The 18,086-nt window shown below is 37.5% G+C and overlaps 1 protein-coding gene across 1 annotated transcript in view; it reads right to left on the bottom strand.

The window, feature by feature from the left end:
- Positions 1–17,332, bottom strand: part of LOC139937784 (alpha-N-acetylneuraminate alpha-2,8-sialyltransferase ST8SIA3-like) — a 30,160-nt gene extending 12,828 nt beyond the window's left edge. The window contains exons 1-2 of the mRNA XM_071933090.1: positions 17,254–17,332; positions 16,530–16,767 (exon numbers count right to left, since the gene is read on the bottom strand). Coding sequence (XP_071789191.1) covers positions 16,530–16,767; positions 17,254–17,332 — 317 coding nt within the window. The remainder of the gene's footprint in view (positions 1–16,529; positions 16,768–17,253) is intronic.
- Between the last annotated feature and the right edge of the window lie 754 nt (positions 17,333–18,086).

Genomic DNA, 18,086 nt, shown 5'->3' with positions numbered 1-18,086 from the left:
TTGTATAATGTAAGACATTTTGCTCTTCAGGCATTTTGAGTCTGTATAATCGGACTTAAAAATAGTTCTTAGTTTGAAAGAATGAAAACCGTCAGCCATTCGGAATAATATTCACAAATCAAACCTTAGCAAATTAGTTACGACGTGACCATGACCGCAGACACCCCACAGTGTTTCGGTTGTAGCGGTCAGACACTAAGCTTAGGGTTGACCACACTGCCAACGGGCAAGAGTCAATCGAATAACTTCCTCCACTTCAAATTGTAATCTTCCTTAAACATGGTATCAATTTCTGAAAATCTAGGGCAGGTCAGGAAATTCAACATTGGGTGTAGTAGCCTTTTCTCAAGGCCTTTTGTGGATTTCACAGCTTTATAGAGCCGCTATATCCAAGCTACGGGAAGGGGAGACCACGCACCGAGTGGCGCAGCCACTCGACTCACGAGCGTGGTCTCCCCTTCCAATCGCCACTTGGGATAACGGCTCTCATCAACGCTGTCCAAGCCACGAAGGCCTTGAGAAAAGCCTACATTGGAAGAAGCATCAGCTGAGATCTACATTCCAATCAAGATTCAAGTATTGTACACGTCGCTAACAAAATTTGATCCCGTTTGGCAAACCGCGAGACTTGGACACAACGATGTTTGGCCTGAGGCTACCTTAGCTGTAGCACCTTTAAGGTCAAAGGTAACACAAGTCAAGCATTCTCAAGTGAATTCAACAGTTTAAGGTTCGTATGACCTACTTTCAGACAATCTGAAAAGCATATCTCTCGGGGATTCAAGCCTTCAATCGCGACCTTCCCGATTTCGAGGTACAAACAACTCGTCACAATAATGACGTGTATTTTATGTCCTTGATGTACATGTATAATATACTTGTATGTTAAGTTTTCAGTGCAATAACTATTCGAAGGATATTACACGGACTATTCTCATTGAATTTGAGTTCAGTTGCAAATCTTAGGGGTGCCAACTGAACTCAAATTCCATAATTTAAAGAATCGATCAAAGTAAAAAAAAAAAAAAAAAAAAAAGAAAGGGAGACGCCATTCCTTGCGGCCACGGCGTCACCAGTCCGGTATTTAAGTGAGTGATACCAGACAGTCAGTACCTCTTCACCTTATCTTTAATTCATCTAGCCTATAGCAATATCACTAAAGGCACATGGACACGTTTCGTAATTACTCAACTTTATTGTTAGCATAACAACTTACTTGGTAAGAAACGACCCCCTTAAAGGATTTGGGTACTTTTTAAAATGTCCATAGATTTACATTAAACTTACAGGGTTTGAAGATAATGGTAGTGGGAAGCTTCCCTTGAAATATTACTTACGGAGGTGCTGTAGTCTTTGAGAAATTAGTCAACAAATGTCATGGAAATACGTTTGTAAATGATTAAAATAATTTTCGTATCATGAGACGAAAACTGTTTTCATGACATTGTTTTACTCATTTCCCAAAAAACTACAGCACCTCAGCACGTAATATTTTCAGGGAAGCTTTCTACTATAATTATCTTCAAACTGCGTAAGTTTAGTGTAAATCTGTGGACATTGTGTTTTTTTTGTCCTACAAAAGTTACATAGACCTGTACAATTTAACGTAGTTTTTGAGAAAGAGGTAACTTCTCACTAGAATATTTGAATCTGAAAAAAGAATTCAGGCCATGGGCCCTTTTCAGGTATCAGAAGCAAACACATTGGGCAACAAGGATGTTTTTTTTTCTTTCATTATTTTCCTACAACTTCGACGACCAATATTGAGTCAAAATTTTCACAGATTTGTTATTTTATGCGTATAACCAAACGTGTCTAGTGCCTTTAAAGTACTGGTAGTAGATCGTACAGGATTCGTCTTATAATAACAGAAGACATCAAGGCGTTCGTTTCCCCCAATGCCAAGGATATTGGCTATGGTCTAAGTCCTTCAAAGAAATGTTTCTATTTGACGAACTGTAATACCAAGGCACGTTTTGTTTTTTAAAGTTGATATCTATTTTTGAAGTAGTTTCTCAAACTGCATCGTCTAAGTCCTTCATAGGTCTAAGTCCTTCATAGAAATGTTTCTTCGTGACGAACTGTAATACCAAGGCACGTTTTGTTTTTTAAAGTTGATATCTATTTTTGAAGTAGTTTCTCAAACTGCATCGTCTAAGTCCTTTATAGGTCTAAGTCCTTCATAGAAATGTTTCTTCGTGACGAACTGTAATACCAAGGCATATTTTGTTTTTTAAAGTTGATGTCTATTTTTGAATTAGTTTCTCAAACTGCATCATATCTTAATGTTTAACAGATACAGGAATTCCGCGTAATAAGACGGCGCCGCTGCTCTTTAATTCGGCAACAATGTTTTTCATCTGATTTCCCTAACAATTATGACGCGTTGGAACCTGTAATTTGAGTTGATAGTTTACAATTAGCAAGAAGAAAAAACGCGTGAAGAGAAAATAAACGAGTTCACACCACGAGGTGATTGGATTTCTTACACATGTGCAGCCTGAAACAAATATTGACTATTACGTGCAGAACAAACACCTTAAAGGAACACGTTGCCTTGGATCGGTCGAGTTGGTCTTTGAAAAGCGTTTGTAACCGTTTGCTATAAAATGCATATGATTAGAAAGATATTTTAAAAGTAGAATATAATGATCCACACAAGTATCACTCGAAATTGCGTGGTTTTCCTTTTACCTCGTCGACTAACACAGTCGGCCATTTATGGGAGTCCAATTTTTGACTCCCATAAATGGCCGACCGTGTTAGTTCGGAAAGTAAAAGGAAAACCACGCAATATAGAGGCATTTGGTGTGGATCATTTTAAAACATCTTTCTAACCATATGCATTTTATAGTAAACGGTTACAAACGCTTTTCAAAGACCAACTCGACCGATCCAAGGCAATGTGTTCCTTTAAAAACAATTTATAAAATTTATAAATTGTGAACAAAATGCACAGGCATTTAAGGCCTGTGTATTTTGTTTACAGAACTCGGGAAAGTGCCGGGTTATATAAAATGCAAACACACATCGTTGTATTTAAGGGTAAAACCAAATCAAGAGACCCTTCACGTGTAATAATTCACAGGGTTCTACTTTTTTTTTCTCGAATTGAAAAAACATGGTTATCGAAATTGGGTTCCAGTTTGCACGTTTTCTAAACTTGCAGCGATTACTAAGATACGATACAAAGGGTAATGACATTGCTCCCAACTCTTTCAAAGTGTCAATGATCACTGAATATAGCTCAGCTAAGGTAAGTGAACGATTTCGTCCAGCGATTTTGCATAACAAATCATGTTTTGAATGCACTCTCAATGCTAATATTGAGGAGCAAATGAGTAGCCATTTGAGTAGTTAACTTATACATCATTTGGCAGCACTTCGCCGTAGTGCTGTACACATTCCCCTGAAGACCATCAGAGCATACTGATCGAAACGTTATAAACCACCGGTTCTTTTCAGAACTCACAAGGAAGGAGACATTCACGTGGTATTACTAGAAACCTCTCTTAAGTTCAAATCCCACTTATGCTACACATGGGAAAACATTCACTGCACGCCAACAGTTTGACATTTATAACTCAAACAAATCAACTAACAGCCGTCGGGGACACAGTCACCGACGGCTGTTTGCATCCGACTCAAGCTCTGACACCACTGATGACAATTCTCGCAGCTGATGTGTTTCTGACACCGAACATTCAGCAAACTTAATAAAAACATGAACAGAAGGTTTCCCAATGGGCACGTTTGAAAGATTTTGTTTACATACCGTTTTGATGTATGGTTTTCGTACCCTACTTCAGTATGTGAAATGTAGCCTGGTATTTAAATGTCATGACATGGTTGTCTCTATTCCATCGGGTAATGTGGGGAAAATCTATTAATCAATTGTTAAAATTCACTTGAGACTAACAATGACCTGACATCATACAACTTGATTAAATGAAAACAAAGAGACTACATTTTATCCTGATAATAATTCACTCTTGCATTAGTTTGATTTTAAATCATTAGTTTGACTTTAACCCCCCCCCCCCCCATTTAAAGTGAAAAGTTTTATAAACATCTCCGCTTTTGTGTGTTATAGATTGAATGCCATTTTAATTATTGTTTTACTCCAGTTTTCTAATTATAAAACTATTCATGTAATTCTGCTGCTGGCAGAGAATTGATTAGATTTTTTAATAAACAAATGAATTTAATTGAGTTGAAAGTGAATTGATTTGATGGTACTCATTCCAATCGCATTAAATGCACTGGACACTATTGGTATTATTTAAAATAGTTGTAAGCATATAAAACTTACTTTGTAACGAACAATTATATGTTAATAGTATAAAACATTGTGAGAAACGGCTTCCTCTGAAGTAACGTAGTTTTGGAGTTGAGGTAATTTCTCACTCAAAATATTAAAAGATGTCAGGCCTTAAGCGTTTTTGTTTGCCATCTGAAAGTACACCATATGTGTGCAACAAGGATGTTTTTTCCTTTACTATTCTCTTGCAACTTCGATGGCCAATTATTGAGTCCAATGTTTTCCACAGATTTGTTATTTTATGCACATTATGTTGGGATACACCAAGTGAGACTACTGGTTTTTGACAACAACACAATGGGTCCTTTAAAAAAATCTGGTTTCATCAACAATATTAAAGGATTCAAATTACATTTCCTTGTACATGTCTAGACAATGTTTTATAAAATTATGACAAAGTGTATTTTATGGGCAACCAGGGGGCAGCAACGTCAACCAAGAATCTATCTATTGTGTTCTAGAGTAAAAGACAAAAAATGAATCGCCAGATGTTTGGACGACAATAACCTCTGGGCAATTCGTTCAGAACACGGTAGCTGTCTGTTGTCAGTCAGTAACCTTTGTTCGTGCCAACAACAATCAAAATGTGAAAGAAATTTCTGTATTTCACAAGATAGCTCACTCTAGACAAAAACTTGGAAAAAACCCAATAACAACAACAGGACATTATATTATAGGTTTTCTCGGTCAAATTCAGAAAATGAGCAGCCAATTTCATTTTCATGCGTTCGAATTAAAGCTGTTTTGCCTCTCCGGTTTTTACTGCGTTTCAAATTCAGAATTCGGCTAGTCAATTTCGTTTTGAGTCGAGTCAAATTCCTTCAGCACTTTGTTCAATTTAGCGTATCGTCATTCTTTTTCGTGACACACACGCCTCAAGAAGCGTCTACGAATTTGAATGCTGCTTTGATGAATTGCTAAATTTGATTGATTATTTTGTTAAATCGAATGACGCAACATTACATTTAACTAATCATGAAACGAAATCGAATGACCCTTTTCAGTTGCATTCGATTTCGCGCGAAATAGAATAGCTCGGTGGTTAAATTGGCTGCTCATTTGCCGAAATTGACCGAGAAAACCTATATTATTGAAGAAAACCAATGAAAACCCCGAATCTATTTGCACCGTGTATGAAAAGCTGGTTATACTTCCACACCACTATACTTCTAGCTATGTAATGTGCTGGAATAGCTGATACTTCCATTATAACTATTATATATACGAATTGTTGGAATAGCTCATGATATATTATCACTTTAACCATGATGTGTTGGAGAAGCTGATGCGTCCATATGTTATTATTAATAGCTGATACTTCCATTGGCCTCTAATGATGTGTTGGAATAGCTGATATATTATCACCTTAACCATCATGTGTTGGAGAAGCTGATGCGTCCATATGTTATTATTAATAGCTGATACTTCCATTGGCCTCTAATGATGTGTTGGAATAGCTGATATATTACCCCCTACCATGATGTGTTGGAGAAGCTGATGCGTCCATATGTTATTATTAATAGCTGATACTTCCATTGGCCTCTAATGATGTGTTGGAATAGCTGATATATTACCCCCTACCATGATGTGTTGGAACAGTTGCTACTTCCATTATATATACTACACTATTATCACCCATGATGTTATTAATGATTGATTTGCTATAATTATAGGCTTACAACATTCATTACTCTTTAGTTAATGATCCATGAATGCTATGCTTAGGTGGATTTGAGCAAACTTTAATAATATACTATTCATTTGTAATATAAAAAAGAAACATAATCAATCATCCCTAATAACGTAAACTGTAAATTTTACTGATGTCCAATGACATCAATGTTGCGCAAGCGCACACTGATCTCTATTTGATGGAAACGACTTTATAAAGATGTATTAAAAGCAGTGGACACTATTGGTAATCACTCAAAATCTCAAGTTTAGATTTTGAGGTCTCAAAATCAAGCATCTGAAAGCACACAACTTCGTGTGACAAGGGTGTTTTTTCTTTCATAGTTATCTCGCAACTCCGACGACCAATCGAGTTTAAATTTTCACAGGTTTATTATTTTATGCATAAGTTGAGATACACTAAGTAAGAAGACTGGATTTTGACAATTACCAATAGTGTCCGCTGTCTTTAAGATTGTGATTATTTACTCAACTTCCGTGTTATTGTTATTGTCTTGACTACATTCTGTGGTTTGCCATTATTTATTCATAATCATGTATACTAACTTTAATGATGTACACAAATGTAACTTTATGGCATCTTGAAATAAATGTATTGGCATGGTTAACAAAGATTGATATCATCAAATGTAAATTCAACATTCAATTTTGTTGGTAAAGTGATAAAAAGATCAAGTGTGCTGTTTAAACATTAATAATAATATACAAATACATATTTAAATAAGTATGCTTATATATAAAGCGCCTTACATACACGACTGGACCACAAGGCGATGTACAAATTAAAACAGCACCAAACAAGAGGATGAAACAATCGAAGAGCGTACAAAAATTTAAACCAAAACGAATGACCAGCCAATAATTAAAACAAAAGACCACGAAGTATAAAGTGTTATGAAAAGAGCCTCACAAATGAAACATTTTGTTTCAAGGAACATTACAGAATTGGTAAGAAAAAATAATTGTTAGGGTCACAGATTTACGTACAACTTACACGGTCTAATGATGATTATGTAGAAAACATCTCTTCAAATATTTCTCTCTGAATTCTTTGTTATACTTCCAAACCAACATAACTCAGTTATAAACCCAAAACCACAACACCCTAGACGAGTAATTCTCAATCAGAATGTGATTACCCATATCTCAGGTCGTACGAAAGTCCCAAATTATTATGTCATATTTGACGAGAAATAAATACAAGATGTAAAATGTACTTTGTTCTTTTTTAAAACAACACACCATGATTTTTTTTCTGGACAGTGATTCAGAGAGTCAAGTGCGGTGAATTATCAGCGGGTAGTGACCTGTAGCCTTAAACCCACCCACTTCATACTGTGCACGACATTACCCTCGTAGGCGGTGTTTCCATACTTTGTGTAAAAAGAACACGTAACGTGAGTATTCCTAGAAACCTTCACCTCTGACAAACGATTTCAAAGAAACTTGGAACATTAAAATGATTTGAAATCCCTAGTTATGTGTCTTTCTCACGCTATAATCTCAAGCTCAATGTTATATACACAGAAATTGGCAGTTCATACGATTACAAGACAAGAAAGACACAGGGTCAGAAGGAAATGTCTAGAATTCCCTAGCTTTTATGCCAGTATGACTTAAGAAATGGTCTCGAAATGCTACTAGATACTTTGATATTTTGTACAAATGTGCTTAGTTCTCTACAAAGGCAGTGAACACTCTTGGTAATTACTCAAAATAATTATTAGCATAAAACCTTACTTGGTGACGAGTAACGTGGAGAGGTTGATAGTATAAAACATTGTGAGAAAACGGCTCCCTCTGAAGTGACGTAGTTTTAGTAATTTTCAACGAGTCTGATTTCGAGACCTCAAGTTTAGAAGGTGAGGTCTCGAAATCAAGCATCTGAAAGCACACAACTTCGCGTGACAAGGGTGTATTGTTTCTATAATCATAGTTATCTCGCAACTCCGACGACCAAACGAGCTCAAATTTTCACAGGTTTGTTATTTTATGCATATGTTGAGATACACCATGTAAGAAGACTGGTCTTCGACAATTACCAAGGTGTCAGTTGCCTTTAAAGGAACACATTGCCTTAGATCGGACGAGTTGGTCTATAAAAAGCGTTTGTATCCGTTTGTTACGAAATGCATATGGTTAATGTAGAAAGATGTTTTAAGAGTAGAATATAATGATCAACATAAATTTGCCTCGAAATTGCACGGGTTTCCTTTTAATTTGCGAACTAACACGGTCGGCCATTTATGGGAGCCCTTTTATGCATCTGAAAGCACACACATTCTTTGTGCACAGGGGTGTTTTTTCTTTCATTATTCTCAACATCGATGACCAATTCAGTCCAATTTTCAAAGTTTATTTTAATTTTATGCATATGTTGGGATACACCAAGTGAGAACAAACAATATTACATTCTTTGGCACAATGTCTCAATTTGACGTTCGTTATCGACAGTAAAACCATTGATACCCTCAAGAAATAGTTTGTGGTTTTGATGAGCAACATGGTTTTGATGAGCAACATTAATGTGGACATCAACACCTTTAAAAGAACATCTGGTATGTCAGTGACGTCAGTACATAATAGGAAGTTTCCTTGTGACGTCACGTCAGTTAGATCGATCAAGGGCAACATAGTTTACCAATGAGTGCTTGTTCACGCGTAGGAATTCGGCCAAGGTTCGATAAAGTTAATGGAGCACAACATAATGTAGCACATATTTATGTACATATATGATGTACCCATATTGTTTAGCCTTCAAGACAGACTCTGCTACGGTCGAAACGTCAGAATAGTAACTATTGTTTGCATTGATTCCATTGGCCCTTTTGGTTTGAAAGCAGTTTGCAACGGCTAATTCTATTTTCTCAAATACACAGTATCCCAATTTCCGAAAACCCCCCGAAACATTTTAATCAAATGTTATATTTGGAACTTACTAAAGACAAAGTTCCTGTCGAAATTGGGAGTCATTTACTAAGGTAAATTGCCTTCGCTCCAATTTTAAAACTTATTCTTGTCTTACTAGGAAGTGCTTGTTTCAATAGACTAATCTCTCTCTCCAAAAACACCCCCTTCCCCCTCCCCTCCCCCTCCCCCGAAAAAGACACACATCACGGACGGTTCGAATCAGTACAGAACACATGGGTACACGATAAATTACGGTAGTAGACTTTATCAAAACCACCATTAAAAAAGCTAAACGAAAACAAATTTCCTTACAACTTAAAAAAAAAAGACATACAAAACTAGACCCTTAAACACTTGACCTTGGGTTGTTTAATGCTACACAAACGTTATTTTCATTCCACGTCTCCAAGAATTAAAGGAACACGTTGCCTTGGATCGGACGAGTTGGTCTATAAAAAGTGTTTGTAACAATTTTTTATCAAATGCATATGGTTAGAAAGATGTTTTAAAAGTAGAATACAATGATCCACACAAGTTTGCCTCGAAATTGCGAGGTTTGTCTTTTACTGCGCGAACCAACACGGTCGGCCATTTATGGGAGTCAAAATTTTGACTCCCATAAATGGCAACTGATGGCAAGGTAAAAGGAAAACCGTGCAATTTCGAGGCATGTTTGTGTAGATCATTGTATTCTACTTTTACAACATCTTTTCACCCATGTGCATTTCATTACAAACGGTTACACACGCTTTTCAAAGACCAACTCGACCGATCCAAGGCAACGTGTTCCTTTAAACGTCTAGGCTAGGCTCCAAAAATTAAACGTCTACCCCGCCTCCTGCCCCCCCCCCCCGCCACCGCTAACTTAATAGACATTGAACCTAGAGAAAAACCTTGAACAACGTTTAATTTAGAACTTCAAGTCGAAGCAGTCATCTTGTTTATTTTTTTATACAGTTACGGAGAAATTCATTTTGTTTTAGTTGGGGGTGTGTTTGTATGTGGGGAAATTGGGGGGGGGGGGTGATGGGTGCTGCCTCACCCAAATCGTAGCCCCCCCCCCCCCCCTCAAACGATTACTATTTTAGTTATATTTCCGTCGTTTTTTATTTAATAACAAAATATATTTGGGAATATGGCCTTTACTTCATTCACCAAAGCTGAAATGAAGTTTCCTTAAAAGATCGTACCTGGTTTTACCCATTAGTTTCATCTGCAGATCATAATTGGGCAACCTTGTCACTCCCAGTGTGCTACCGTTATATATCAGTAATGTTATTTTAGATTTCCCTACCCCCTTGGGGTGTGGTCCTGCTTGTCGTTTTTTTTTTAGCGATACAAGACTGTAAAGCATGGCAAAAAGAACCAAATTACACTGTTGGTCATAACTCAATTTTTTTAAAAGCATAAAACCTTACTTGGTAACGAGCAATGGGGAGCTGATGATACTATATAACATTGTGAGAAACAGCTCCTAATGAAGTAACGTAGTTTTTGAGAAAGAGGTAACTTCTTACCCAAATACTTTCTTGAAGCCTTTCTATGCGCCTGAAAGCGCACGAATAGACCGACAGGGGTGTTTTTTCTTTCGATGACTAAAACAAATAAAGTGAGGATACTGGTCTTTGACAATTACCATTGGTGTCCGACTGCCTTTAAAGGCAGTGGACACTATTGGTAATTGTCAAGACGAGCCTTCACAGTTGGTGTATCTCAACATATGCATGAAATAACAAACCTGTGAAAACTTGAGCTCAATCGGTCATCGAACTTGCGAGATAATAATGAAAGAAAAAACACCCTTGTAACACGAAGTTGTGTGCGTTTAGATGGTTGATTTCGAGACCTCAAGTTCTAAATCTGAGGTCTCGAAATCAAATTCGAAAACTACGATACACCAGAGGGAGCCGTTTCTCACACTGTTTTATACTGTCAACCTCTCCCCATTACTGGTAATCAAGAAAGGTTTTACGTTAATACATATTTTCAGTAATAACCAATAGTGTCACTGCCTTTAAAATTGACTTTGTATATGAGACCCTTGTGATGAGACGAACTCGATTTAAAAAGGGTCAAATGGTTGGGCTAGTTTCCTGGCCCTAGAGCCTTTCCCATCCTATTTCTAGCCATAAAGGCGTTTTCTGTTTTGATTTAAGTCAAACAAGGTTCTGTGGTAATTTGAGACGTCCGGCCAATTTACAGACATGTCTAAATCACTTATAAATAACATTGACTGTATCATCTTTGGTGTTTAAAATAATTTTTACATGATCTGTGAATTGATAACACCTCATAGGACAAGTGTCAAATTTTTGTCAACGCCTTTCGTTGCTCCGTCGATATGTTTACTCTTTATAAATCTGGGCCACAGTTCATAGAGCTGCTAAGCGCAGAAATGAGCAGAATCAATTTTCAAAATGTACATGGGTGACATAGAAGTTTGGCCGGTCATCATATTATTCTGGTATGCACAACTGTGTTGTGCTAAGTGACTTTTTGTGCTCTAGGAAACTGGGCCGGAGCACAGAGAATTTTGTTATTCTAAAACAATAAACAGTAAGGTTGATCTCTCAGCTAAATATTTTGTGTAGTTGAAGACAGTCCTTCAAAATACTTACAGTCTCCGATCTTTATTTTCAAAAAGTCCCGCGAAACCGTTGTCAACAGTTCCAAAGTGAAGGTGTCAATTTAAAGTGTGCCTTTTGGTCAAAACAACATCTACAAAAACATGACAAAATCTAATTTCAGGGTACGCGTTTGCCCTCCTTCCCAAATATGTGTCATTTTACTTGAAAAACAGCTGAAGATTTTTTCTGTTAATACAGCTGTGTAGTTTGATCTTTGAGACCTCAACCCAACTTGACCTGAGCCCTAAGGGTTTGTTCCTTCAGTGATCCACTCGGGATCTCAGATGATTTTGCAGGATTTAACGAGCAAAGTCAGCAGATGAGAAAAGCTTTAGGCAACAAGTCTTGTTATGAATGCAGAATCTCGAGTATGGGGTTTGTCTTTATCTTGATGCTTTCAAGAGCAGGATTTTAAGTATCGTTTTTTTTTTGCTGCAGGGTTCGGGGTTTGCGCTCAAACCAAGTCGATGGTTAAATGGATTGTACACCTTTGGTACGTAAAAAAAAATGGGACAATTTTGAATCAATTGGTCATCGGAATTGCAACAGAATTGCGAAAGAAAAACCATCCTTGTTGCACACATACGGGATCTTAAAGATGTTTCAAAATACTAGTCTTTGACAATTACCAAAGATTTCCTTAAAGACAATCGGTCGTCGAAGTTGCGAGATAACAATAAAACAAAAAAACCCAGCCTTGTCATAACACGAAGTTGTGTACTTGCAGAGGCTTGATTTCGAGACCTAACGCGGTCTCGATCAATTCAATCATTTTACTGAGAAATTACTTCTTTCTCAAAACTTACGTTACTTTAGAGGGAGCAGTTTCTCTCAATTGTTTATGTTATTATCAGCTCTCCATTGCTCGTTGCAAGGTAAGTTGTTATGCTAACAATTACTTTGAGTAATTACCATTAGTGTTCAGTTCCTTTGAACACCAAACCTTGGTCAAGATTGGTGGACTTATTTTGTTAATTTCAAAACTGAACAAAGGCCCGTGTGTAGAAAGGAGTCATATAAAAAGGTCTTGCAACCCGTGCATATACTGGACCATGACTGTCACCAGTGTCAGTCATCGCAACCTTCTTCGTTCTGTTTGAACAACTTTTGATGACCTCATTGAGGTTTATGGAACAACATTTCCACTCCAGGTAATTAAATCCAATCGTAGTTATTGCATTGAAACGTATCCAGGTGCTCTCGACACTTGTTTCCGTTTCCAAACTGAAAGATGGGGTCTGAAGACATTGGGTTTAAGGGGATTCCTGAATGTCTGTTGAAGCATGAACTTGAAGCAACAGAATCAAGAATGTTGCCAAAGACTAAAACGAAGGTGTTATGTTGAAACATCATCAGTGCTTGAGGCTTGAAGCTAAATGGACAGCACTAGTGTCCGCAAACGCATGCCTGCATTCCAAACCTTAGGTCTCGGGAAATGTGTCATACGATTTACACGTGAAACTATTTCCTGACAACATGTTTGGGATGAGAGGCTGTTCTGATTTCGGTCCTTGCTCTACGGTCCGGTATGGCCATGCGATCATTCCATGAAGGTTAAAGGAACACGTTGCCTTGGATCGGACGAGTTTGGTCATAACAAAATCGTTTGTAACCGTTTTTTTATAAAATGCATATGGTTGGAAAGATGTTTTAAAAGTAGAATACAATGATCCACACAAGTTTGCCTCGAAATTGCGTGGTTTTCCTTCTACTGTGCGAACTAACATGGTCGGCCATTTATGGGAGTCAAAATTTTGACCCCCATAAATGGCCGACGTGTTAGTCGACAAGGTAAAAGGAAAACCACGCAATTTCGAGGCATGTTTGATTGGATCATTGTATTCTACTTTTACAACATCTTTCTACCCATATGCATTTTATAAAAAACGGTTACAAACGCTTTTCAAAGACCAACTCGACCGATCCAAGGCAACGTGTTCCTTTAATCGAAAAAGTTTTAGGTGGATTCAATTTCGAGGTATATTTAGTTCCAGGAATGCTTTCTGGTTGAAACTCCAAATCCAACCTAGATGTTTAAACGATTCATCCTTTATTAGATTAAATTATTATTTTCACCCTTAAGGCCTACGTCCAGGATTTTTTGTAAATAATTAAAAAGCAAAGATGGCATTTACAAGTGCTAATTTTTTTTTATCATCTCAAGTGTCAGACGTTTTCAGAATGACAAATCTTGGTACATCCAACAAATAATATACCATTTTACTTAATAAAAGCATCCCGAAATAAAGGCACTACGTCGACGTTTCGAAAAGAAATATCTCCCATCTCATTTTATGATGTAACGAGTGTATAAAGCAAAAGGAGCCTGACTAGCTTTCGGGAATGAGGAAAAACAAAGCGTCCAACCTTGGGAACTTCCTACAACTATTGAAAACATTTTTTTTTACTATACCTGCGTAGTCAACGTTAATTCCATACGTTACACTTACAAACGGACACAACTAATCACCAAGTAATTCATCAAGCATGTTATAAACGGTAACCGCTGACCGCTGATATTGTTCCAAGAATTTAACGTCACTGGACACCTTTGATAATATATCAAAGAAACTAGTTCTTACTTGGTGTGTCCCAACAAAACATATGCCTTAAATAACAAGCCTGTGAACATTTGAACTCAATTGGTCATCGAAGTTGCGAGGTAGCATTAATTTGTGTGCTTTCTGATGCCTAACAAAAACTTGAAGTCTTTTGTCAAACTCAAATGTTTTATTGAGAATTACCTTTTTTTCTTAAAAACTAGGTTGCTCCAGAGGGAGTCGTGTTTCTCACAATGTTGTATATCAACAGCGCTCCTTTGCTCCTAATACATGTACGTTTTTATGCTGAATAATGAGTAATAAGTAAAAGTGTCCATGCCTTTAAAGCCATTATTACACTTTCGGTACAGACAAAAAAAAGTTCACAGATTTACAAATAATTTACAGGGTTTACAGAAGGTAATGGTGAAAGACTTCTCTAGAAATATTAGTCCATGACATGCTTTACTTTTTGAGAAAACATTAAAACAATATCAATTCTCGATAGCGAGAATTACGGGAACTACGGATTTATTTTAAACACATGTCATGACACGGCGAAACGTGCGGAAACAAGAGTGGGTTTTCCCGTTATTTTCTCCCGACTCCGATGACTGATTGAGCCCAAATTTTCACAGGTTTGTTATTTGATATAGAAGTTTTAATAGATGTTAAATTTGCATCGGGGATAAAGAATATTAATTTTGGTTTTTTACCCATACACCGATGTGTGTTAGCACTGTATACTCAGTACTTTCCCGAGTCCTGTGAAAAAATGTGATATAGAAGTTGTGATACGTACGAAGTGTGGGACCGTTTGGACAATATAAGTGTATAATGGCTTTAACCAAGTACTGATGCACAATACACCAAAGCTGTCAGTTTCTAGGTCATACGGTAATTGAAACAACCTACAAATCCTAACTTTACAACAAACGAGTTATTTTATGGAAAAGGTGAAAACGCGGTGACCTATATAAAAATAAGCAATAACCTTGAACTTTAAGACGTGGAGTCGAAAGTGAAGAACAACAAAATAGAAACCTGGGACAAAGGTAGGCCCAAAGAACTCTCTGATGGAAATGTGATTTAAAGACAAGATGGGAGGTAGACTTTCAAGAAAGAAACGAGACACAAATCAGTTACAGAACCACCTAGATTGTTTTTTTTTTTTTTTTTTTTTTTTTTTTGGGGGGGGGGGGGGTCATCATTTTGTTCTTCAGAGAACTCCATTTGGTCGCCGGGCAAGACGTTATCAATGAACTGAGAACATTTGTAATTTGGGGGCACTTTTCCCGTTTTAAGGTTTCAAAGGCATTATTTATGGATGAGACTTTAAAACATGTCATATATCAGCCTCCTTTTTATACTTTCGTCCTGTTTTATGGCAAACAGCTTGTCTCTTTATTTGCCTTTTCAAAACGTAATTTTTTGAGTTGGGCTGTTTTGGCATGGAAGAGCCAAGCTAACTCTACATTGACCTGTTCGTAACCCATGCATGTCAATGGACGCCACTGAACTACACCTGTTTACAAGCAAACAGGTACATTAACTTAATCTCATATCCGATTAGACGTGTATATAAATTGATGTAATTATTAAAAATGTCAAACATTGAGTTGTGATTTCCAGTGAGACGAACAATGTTAGCTGACTAACTCAAACCAGCACAGATTGGATTGTCCATAGGACTGATCTTTATAAACGTATACGTATTTTGTAAACATAATTTATTCACTTTGTGCGACACACAACCTCCACCATAACGATATCCAAACGGCAGATCCGGCAGATGTCTCTACTCCGGATTATTTCCTCAATATAGAGGAAGATAAATACCTCAAAACGACACATCCCCTTCCATCCAATGAATACCAGACGCTAGGTTTTGGTCGAGTCTAGCAGCATATGGCGGCAGAGTTTCACCTATTGTTACAAAACTAAACTCATAACAAAGACAGACAATGCCACGCCCACACATGCTACCCATGCAAAACAACGTCTGATGAATGGTTATTAAAAGATCACGACATTATCACGGACGTATGACAACGGAGCTAGAAACGAGGTGACTTTTCTTTAGTTTGGTTTTACCCATACACCGATGTGTGTTAACACCGTATACTGACTCGGTACTTTCCCGAGTTCTGTGCAAAAAATACAGGCATATTATTATTACTCGGGTGGGATTCGAGCCCACGACCTTTGCAATTCTACAAAAGTGTTTTACCAACTAGACCACTGAGATTGCCTGATAGCTAGAGGCAATTCGAATTCTATTATTTTCTGACATTTCTTGTTCATACACTTTTGCGAAAACAGAAGAAAAAGATTACATAAAAAAAAAAAAAAATGACAGTGCCAAGGTACTTGCTTTATGATTGAATGACAACCAATCCAAACTTTAAAATAGTTATAAAATCCAAGAAGTATCAATACCTTTCATTTTCTTGATGCCTCAATCCCGTGGTCACGTGAGACTGAAACTCCTCATAAGCTTGTTGTAATTGATCAAGATGAACACTCTGTGGTGACGTATGTAAGACAATTCCAAAACACACAGTAACTCCTATCATAAACAACAGCAGCAGTTTCTTACAAGACCTTCTCAGCCGTCGAATGAGCATCTTGGAACCGAAGATGTTGTGTGTGTCGTCAGCTGCTAAGTGTTTCTCTGCTGAGGAACCAGTTGAATTCAATGAGAGAGAAGGGTCTTCTTGGATCATGAGTAAGTCTTTAAGACTTGAGATGTTTAAGACTTGAGATGTTTAAAGCTGACTAAATCTTGAATGTTTAAAGCTGACTAAATCTTGAAACATCTTGAGACTTTTTAAGAGTACTCGAATCAGTGTCTAGCACATCTCCCATCATAGCATAGTCTGGAAATGTCTACTATTTTTAGGAGGTGTTTGTGGGCGAAGCAATCGCCACCTCAGTAAGTTTCAACCATGACAAGCCAACCACAACGTCTGGCTGCAACATTCACTAATTACTAATAACGAGCAAGGAGACTGAAACTGTACGCGACCTTGACTGGTTTGGTTTGAGTTTCTCTTTAAGTAACAACAAATATTGAGCAAAGAGTAAACATATCACTTAGGTTTTCTAATCCTTCAGGAATATATATTAAATCGATGACTGAGTGTAATCGTATCAAACATACCAATCATTGGAAAGCTAGCATCGTCAACCACATCTGATTGCACAGTAAATTTAGGCGAGGAGTGTAGTTGTATATCCATACCGCATAGTGTAATAAAGTAATTCCATTAACTCATTGCTTTATATTCTCCTCGATATCCACATCTTATACACAGTGTAGGAGCTTGACCTACACCTGAGAGCGCGGTGAATAGTGGGAGGAGCCCACGCCAGGCTCTTGTAAGCAGAGTCGGGGGTTGCAGGAACGTGACTGGTCCGCCAAACGACCGTGACACGCATAATAATGATTAAATCAAAGATAGAAACGCAAACTATTTTATTGAAACAATTCATTTGAATTCGAGACCTGAGCTTAGGTCTCTCGCAAGTTCGGCGACCAATCGAGTCAAAAGGTTTGTTACTTTATGCGTATGTTGAGATACACCAAGTGAGAAGACTGGTCTTTGACAATTACTAAACGTGTCCAGTGTCTTTAAACTATACAGGCACGAGAACGCAATACGGCTTCTGCCATAAACGCCATGCAAGTACGTCACGTGTAAAGTATGCAATGCATGAAGCACATATCCTACATTCAGAACATTAAAGTAGGATTTGAAACTTTGCATGGTGGAAATACGATATAGAAAGGTTTGCGGTAACACCATGTAATGACTATCTCTAATGAGTTGGGGTGGTTCTGCAAAGAACCGTTGGTTTCAACTCGACGTTTCGATCAGTATGCTCTGACGGTCTTCTGGAGCACACCATGTAATGGTGTTCTGATCTCCAGAAGACCGTCAGAGCATACTGATCGAAACGTCGAGTTGAAACCAACGGTTCTTTTCAGAACCA

Source organism: Asterias amurensis, chromosome 5 (genome assembly GCF_032118995.1).
Source record: "Asterias amurensis chromosome 5, ASM3211899v1".
In the NCBI taxonomy this organism is placed as follows: Eukaryota; Metazoa; Echinodermata; class Asteroidea; order Forcipulatida; family Asteriidae; genus Asterias; species Asterias amurensis.
This window is presented reverse-complemented; position numbering and strand designations above follow the sequence as displayed.